The sequence below is a fragment of the Alosa sapidissima genome, chromosome 14, assembly GCF_018492685.1.
Source record: "Alosa sapidissima isolate fAloSap1 chromosome 14, fAloSap1.pri, whole genome shotgun sequence".
In the NCBI taxonomy this organism is placed as follows: Eukaryota; Metazoa; Chordata; class Actinopteri; order Clupeiformes; family Clupeidae; genus Alosa; species Alosa sapidissima.
Genome location: NC_055970.1, coordinates 6527419 through 6534918, shown reverse-complemented (window position 1 = coordinate 6534918; position 7500 = coordinate 6527419). Strand labels below are relative to the sequence as shown.

The window sequence follows — 7500 nt, the reverse complement described above, 5'->3', positions numbered from 1 at the left end:
ATCAAGCAAGTTGTTCAAACATGCATTGTATTGGCATACATGGGACAGAGGTCCATCAGTCGTACAAACAGGCCGGAGGGTGTAAAAGGGAAATAGTAGAGTGAGGCAGTGATTCCAGCATGCAAATGTAATAGCCGTACAGCCCGGTGCTGAAGTACCTTGCTGCGTTGCTTGCCGTTGACCATGGCATCAGTGGGAAACCCCTCTCGGCTCTGCAGGTGGGCGAAGGGCTTGACTGCCCCCCAGGACTCCAGGTAGCGAGTCATTCGCACGGACGCCCGCATCTTCAGCCCATCGTTCACACGCGGCTTTATGACTGTGCTCTTATTCTGTGTGTGGTCCTTGGACTGAGGGGGGGGGGGGGTAGAGAGCACACAGGACATGTATATGGACACATGCAAAAGAAGCACACATATGGCAGATCATAAATAATGCAAAATTGTAAGAGCGAAAAATCCCAAAGCATAACACCATCACACTGTGCTTTGTTCCCTCTCTACTTTAGATGGGTGGACACTGAAGTGGAGACGCCTAGAGCGGTGCGAGCAACTCACCCGAGGGTCAATGACCAGGTAGGTACGCAATTTCATCTCCTTCAGGTAGGCGTCGCGCTCGTGGCCATTGCCCTCCTCCACCTCGTAGGCCTTATTCAGGTGCTTCAGGGTGGACTCCGTTATGTGCACTCGCCTGCAGACGACGACAACAACAACAACAACTTACATTTAGATAAGCGCTTCATCGAGGCACCTCAAGTGCCTGAACACCGTGCTGATTTCACCATGAGCAACCACTATGGTAACAGCTGAGCACCATCAGTATCACTATCAGCTATGGCTATTGTTCAGCAATGCTGGCGGGAAATTAAATCCCAGAATGATAGTCATCATCTCCCTTTATATTCATCTTGGAGTTGTTAGTGCCTTTCTCTACCAGACATTGTACCACTTGAGTCACAGGATATTACCGCTACGAGAGAGTCATTTCTGCTCTCTTGGCATTGCCTGGGACTCACTGTCTCTTAAGAATGTGTGTAGGTTACTAACAAAGCTCAGCTGAGGTCTGACAAGATGAGTAGTTAAACAGCACTAAAGGATTAAGATAAAGAATATTCCACACAATGGTATCTTCACAGGATGTACTTATCAATAGTGGTCCACAAAATTGTACATCATCTAAAAATCCAACACACAAATATCACAGCAAACAAACAAGTTTTGTTTATTATTTTACATTATTTTGACAAGGACTTCAGACCAAATTCTCAGTGCCATCACCCATCTGGGTGCACTGGTTTTATGAGGAGTAAAGGCATCAGTATGCACATTTCCAGACATACCCGGGCAAACCTCCCGACTCCATGTGATTAGCCAGGGTGACGTCATGAGACCACACGTCAAACTGCCATTTGCGCAGGCCAATGACTCCGCACAGGACATTCCCAGAGTGCACGCCCACGCGCATGTTGATGTCCACGCCAGTGGCCTCACGGACCAGCCTGGACAGGGAGAGAGGGAGAGAGGAAGGGACAGAGACACAGACAGAGGAAAGAGAAAGAGAGATGGAGAGAAAGAGAGAGGTAGAGGGATAAGGAGAAGGAGAGTGAATACTCTGTGTCCCGGGCCCCTGCGTAGGAGCTTGGCCCTGGCCAAAACTCTGGCTTAAACCTTTACACTTGACATGAGGGATCTGCATCCACTCTTGGTTTTGGCCAGGCCTCAAAGACCGAAGAGATAAAAAGGGGCGTTGAACCCTGACAGTAAACGCTCTCATAAGATCATTACGGCACAGAAATCCTTAAGCAGACCTTTGCCAATCCTCTCTAGCTAGCACCATGATTTGTTGTTATGTTCAGAACAGTGAATAACGAACACCGTAAGCCCTTTTAGAATGTCTTATGGTTAGGTGGTCATCTCATTTCTCTGAAGTACAAGATTTCATTGGTAAATTCAACATTGTGAATGTACTGCACTTACAAATAACATACTGTATTCTTTCAGTAGAGAGGCATTTCAACATTGTGACTGGAGGGACAGTGGTTGCCCCACGAAGGGTCAGTAATCGTAAAAGAATGTGTGTGTGTGTGTGTGTGTGTGTGTGTGTGTGTGTACTTACTTGATAGCCTCGCACATGTCCAGGCCCATCTTGACACAGTTCTTGGCATGTTTGGACAGTGACACAGGCAGACCAGACACACAGTAATAACAGTCTCCCAGAATCTTTATCCTCATGCAGTCATTTTCCTGGGTTGAGAAAACACACGCAAACACACACATTAGGGATGTTCAAAAACAGTACACAACTAGTCTGTAGTATATCTGAAATGTAAAACTGTATCATTTCAGATTAAATAAATGAAATAGGCAGATCTTGATGATCTCTGATTTGAAATAGGTATGACAGATATTGATGATCTCCAGATTTGAACTTACTTTGGCGATCTGGTCAAACTTTCCAAAGAGCTCGTTGAGCATGATCACCAGTTCTTTGGGAGAGCAGTCACTAGCCAGCTGTGTGAAGCCCACAATATCAGCATAGAGAATACTGCAAGAAGATAAACCAATGTCAACATCAACCACCCTGGACAATGATAGGCTCCATCACTTATGATGCGTTCATTGCATCTGGGAATATTGAGAACAGCCCCGGTGATTACGTTGTTTTCCCAACTGCGAGCGTTCATGTGCTTTGCCGTCAGAATGCGTGAAAAACATGGACAGCACAACAAAAGGTTAAACATACACTCATTAATCTTAACCCATTCGTGCTGGATGCTGCACGACGCAACATTCTATCTCCCGCTGGTTGCTGCATAGCGCAGCATTGACTCTCCTGCTGGTTGCTGAGTAGCGCAGCATGCTTTTTATTTCATGTTTCTAGGTGTACAGAGACTTAGATATTAAGGTTTTGGTAGACGTTGACAATTCTTAGTATTTTTTCAGAAAACCCTCAGGAAATGAGGTTATTTAGTCTAGAATGCCATAGGATTCTATAGGCGTTTTTAGCAGGCATTTTAGGAGTAAATGGGTTAAATAAATGGCTGTATTTGCTTAAAAGTATGGCGTGGCGGACACTTCTGAAAGCTTTCAAGTGACAGAAACAGTACATTTCCAAGTTAACATTAAAATTGTTGGACATGAAGGACATGGACTACAAATTAACTACAACGTGACGACAAACCCACGATTGGGCAACTCTGTTAGCAAACTCTTCCCCCAGTTTCCCGCCAATTATTCCCACGAGATGACGTTCGCGGTGATGTTTTGGGAAAAATGTTTTCCCATGCACATGAATGCACCATTACTGTTCATACATTAGTTTGTGCATGTATTATGATGTGTGTCATTTTTTATTTAGGGTATAGCGGGTTAAGTTGCATTACAGAAAATTAACTACAGGCCAGGACTGAGTCAGTGAAAAGGAATAAGGACAGGGACTTCCCGATTATCATAATTTTTACGCACAAGTCTGCAGACAACTTCTGCATTTATACAAACAGATGGATTATACTTCTTTGTTCATACCTTATCTCCTCCTTAAGGTTACCTTATCTCCTCCTTTGTTCATACCATATCTTTTCATAGTTTCTTTTGTAAAATGCAACGCTGCCTATAGCCCCCTTAAATAAAACCTGCAAACTGATACATGACCTCCTACACAGCACTCAGTGCTGATCCCCATAGGAGCTACAAGTGATTTGACATGGTGGCCTTCTAATGACTAGGCGTTATAGAGTTCCATCTCACTGCAGAGAGGGATCATGGGAGATCTGTCCTGGGGTGACTCCATATTCTCGTCTGGCTCATCCACAGCTGCTGATTCATAGACCAGGGGTCAGCTAAATGTTCCCTCGAGTGCTGCACTCGAGAGAACATTTAGCTGACCCCTGGTCTATGAATCACCTGACCAGATACATACTGTGCACACACACACACACACGTGCATGCACAGACACACACACACACACACACACACACACACACACAGGGAAGGGTAATCAGGGACGTGTTCCCTGGCTTGGCAGGCCTTGTGTCTTTCCACACAGCTGCCAACGCTTCAGTTCATTAGAGGAATGCTAATGTCGACACCAGCGCTTTGCTAATGGCCTGTGAATAGTCATCCGTAGCCAGGTGTTCCTCCGAGGGAAATGCGAAGAATGACACGCAACATGGAAACGCTGAAGGAATGTATTTTTAGAGCGACGAGAGAAAGAAACACAGTGTGACCTGACAGTGAGACTATGCCTTGACGAGAGAGAGATAGAGCGTAAGTACACCATAAAAAAAACCTTCAATATGCTTAATCCCCAAACAAAGACCTTTGGATGCCCTTTCTGCTTGCGAGAAGGAAAACGGCAAAAAAAAGTGTTCTTTAGTTCCTTTTTTAATGGTCTGTAAAAGAAGCAGAGCAGGATGCTCTTTCATCACTTTTGTAATGAACACTGTTCAATGAGACCTCTGAGACGCCATTACAGGGTCACTGCTTCCCGAGGCAGGCTCTCTCTCTGACCAGCGAACAACGGCCCACTGTTGTCGCACCCCGCGCAGGTAAATGACCATTGAGGAAGGTGCCGAGCTATTCTGACAGAGGCCCTTTTTTTATTTTCGGACAGAAATGTGGCGAGCAAGACCGTGTCTAAATTTGAAACAGCTCCATGAGAACTGGACATTGTGAAGATCTAGTGGACCCTCCACATATAAATAGAATATCCAAAGGACATGGCGGGGGGGGGGGGGGGGGGAATTGCATTAATCAAATTACGGTCTGTTAACAACGGTCATGTTAAGCATTTAGAATGCTCTGGAATGGGGGAGGGGCATGCACTACAGTGGGATGATTATTAGGAAGCAAAACTAAGCAGATGAAAACTTCCGCAGTCCTTTTAGGAACTGCACCACTGTGAGTCACAAGATCACAGACGAACGGAAAAGGACATTTCTGACGTCATGAGATAATATCTCCATTTGTCAATAAAGTTACGTTTGACTTTCACCAGTTACAGTATGGAATGTCAATGAAATATTCACTATATTAGGTGTTAGTATATTAGTCCAGATATTCACTATATTAGGTGTCAGTATATTAGTCCAGATATTCACTATATTAGGTGTCAGTATATTAGTCCAGATATTCACTATATTAGGTGTTAGTATATTAGTCCAGATATTCACTATATTAGGTGTCAGTATATTAGTCCAGATATTCACTATATTAGGTGTTAGTATAGGTGCATCACACTGTGCGGACTTGTGGTGTTCAACAGTGTCACAGCTGCAAGGTAAGCTTGATGACAAAGTGTCCAGCAGTACCTGACATTCTCGTGTCTCTTCACGTAGAGACTGTGGAAGTTGTTGTCTTTGACCAGACGCTGTTGCTCCTCCTTGTCCTTGCACTCCCGCAGCCTCTCCATGATGGCCAGCTTCATCTTCATGGAGATATAGACAGGCAGGACCGACTGCAAAAGGTTCTCCTGAGGAAAGCCACAAACAATCGTTTTTTTTTTTTTTTTTTGACAGTCACAGTAGAAATAAATATTTGGACACTCCTTTTCCCTGTCCCAGATGAAAACACACAGACACACAGACAAACACACACACACACACACACTCACACACACACACACACACAAACCTGCAGTATTTGAGCTTGTACGGCGTGTGCTGGCTGCCTTTTGTTATGAAGTTTGTGAGCCATCACAGATGGCTTTCTTGTCTCTACACTAATAAAAGCATCACCAAGTCTCTTCCTTATTCAGACCTGTAAATCGAGGTGATTTTATGTGCTTGTTCTTGAAGGGATGCAGAGTGAGCAGGAGAGAGGAGAGGAGGAACAGAAACCAGACGTCGGATACGGAGCAGCACCGTGAGAGAACATGTAAGGACACAACGCTGTCTGCTCTCTCCGACAGTCCGGCTGAAGTCTCATCAGCCCAATTCCCCTGCATTCCGATGGGAGGGTCATTAGAGAGGAGCCGCTGGCCACTGGCCAGGCCTTACGCGGCTGCTGTAAACACAGTCATGGCCGCCTCTCCTCCTGAATTACTGTAGGCCTCCAGCCTCAATTTACATACCTGGCTCTCTTTAGGCCTCCCATCCACTCAGACTCTCCCTTTCTGCCTCGGTCTCTATCCCCTTTTCTCCTGCTCTCCCTCACTCACTCTTTTTCTCCCTCTGGCTTGTACTGCAGACCGGGGGGGGGGGGGGGATTTTGTTTCCCGTGCCTGCATTTCATTTTCTTACTGAGTCCATCTTCCTCTCCCACTTTATGTCTTTCTCTTTATTACTCTCAGACACCACATCTCTTTCACCTCCGTTCCCTTTCCCTCGCTTTTTCTCTTTCATGTCTTCTGCTGACCGTGAAGCGAGAAAAGCCATTTGCGCAGGGCGCTCCGGAGTCCTGACCGCACTAAATGATTCCTCAGATCTTATCAGCGAGGTAAACAAGAGGCCACTCTCTCTGGTCAGAGACTGAAGGCTTATGGAGATCAGGGCGTTGGTGCGTGCGAGGGGCGGCTGATTTTTCACACTTATAACTTAATCGGGCTGTGCTCGCAGTCTGACACCACAAATCAGTGCAGTATGCCTACTCACAGTATTCTCTGCAGCCTTGGGGGTGGGGCTCAAACAGCACAACTGTGTCCTTCTGCATGGCTGGGAGACACAGCAAAGTCACCACCATGCAAAATTGAGTTTGGAGCATTCGTTCTAAACATTCGCTGACCTTAAAGTAGCAATTAATAGCTTGAGACCAGACGGATCTTACAGCAAATTTGAATTTGCTCTGGCAGATCCATCTGGCCATTGTCCCATTCAGGCCTATTTCCCATTCACTAAAACCCCAGGAGCCAATCCCAACCGCTTATCCAGCATTGGGCGGGCCTTTTACGAAGATGAAGAGAGGAAGACAGTTGGCAGTGCTTGTGCAATGCCTGTGCTGATGGCGTCATTATTAAACGATACTGACATGTATTTTTTGTTTGAAATTGAGTAGACAACTGCATTTAAAACCTTTGTTTACAAGAACTATGTGTTTGCTGTACTTCTGAAAGGATTTGGTAAGAGTTTAATTACATTACATTACATTACATTACATTTGGCTGACGCTTTTTAGCCAAAGCGACTAACAACATGGTAAACAGTTTATTTAATTTAAAAACATTAGAGTACAGTAAGAATAAGTGCATCAGTGAGTGCTGTTTTTAACAGTTACTTGTCAGTTTAAGACGGCTGGTGAGTGCTAGGATCAGTAAGACTTGTTGTAAGTGTTGCTATGAGAGGAGATGTTCTCTAAAGAGCTGGGTCTTCAGGAGTTTTTTGAAAATGGAGAAGGATGTCTCTGCCCTTGTAGGAGCTGGCAGTGTGTTCCACCAACGAGGAACAACAGATGAGAAAAGTTTGGATTGGCTTGAGCGTACCGGTGGTAGAGCTAGACGTTGTTCGTCAGAGGAGCGCAGCGGTCTGGAGGTAGCGTATGTCTGTATGAGGGCATTCATGTTCATGATGA

At 45.3% G+C, this 7500-nt stretch overlaps 1 protein-coding gene across 7 annotated transcripts in view; it reads right to left on the bottom strand.

The window, feature by feature from the left end:
• The window catches only part of adcy7 (adenylate cyclase 7), a 46443-nt gene that overhangs the window by 9954 nt on the left and 28989 nt on the right, over nucleotides 1-7500 (bottom strand). For all 7 annotated transcript variants that reach the window (XM_042061143.1, XM_042061149.1, XM_042061144.1 and 4 more), the window contains 6 exons: nucleotides 5307-5467; nucleotides 2430-2541; nucleotides 2113-2240; nucleotides 1337-1495; nucleotides 555-687; nucleotides 159-347 (listed from right to left, as the gene is read on the bottom strand). In XM_042061143.1, coding sequence (XP_041917077.1) covers nucleotides 159-347; nucleotides 555-687; nucleotides 1337-1495; nucleotides 2113-2240; nucleotides 2430-2541; nucleotides 5307-5467 — 882 coding nt within the window. The remainder of the gene's footprint in view (nucleotides 1-158; nucleotides 348-554; nucleotides 688-1336; nucleotides 1496-2112; nucleotides 2241-2429; nucleotides 2542-5306; nucleotides 5468-7500) is intronic.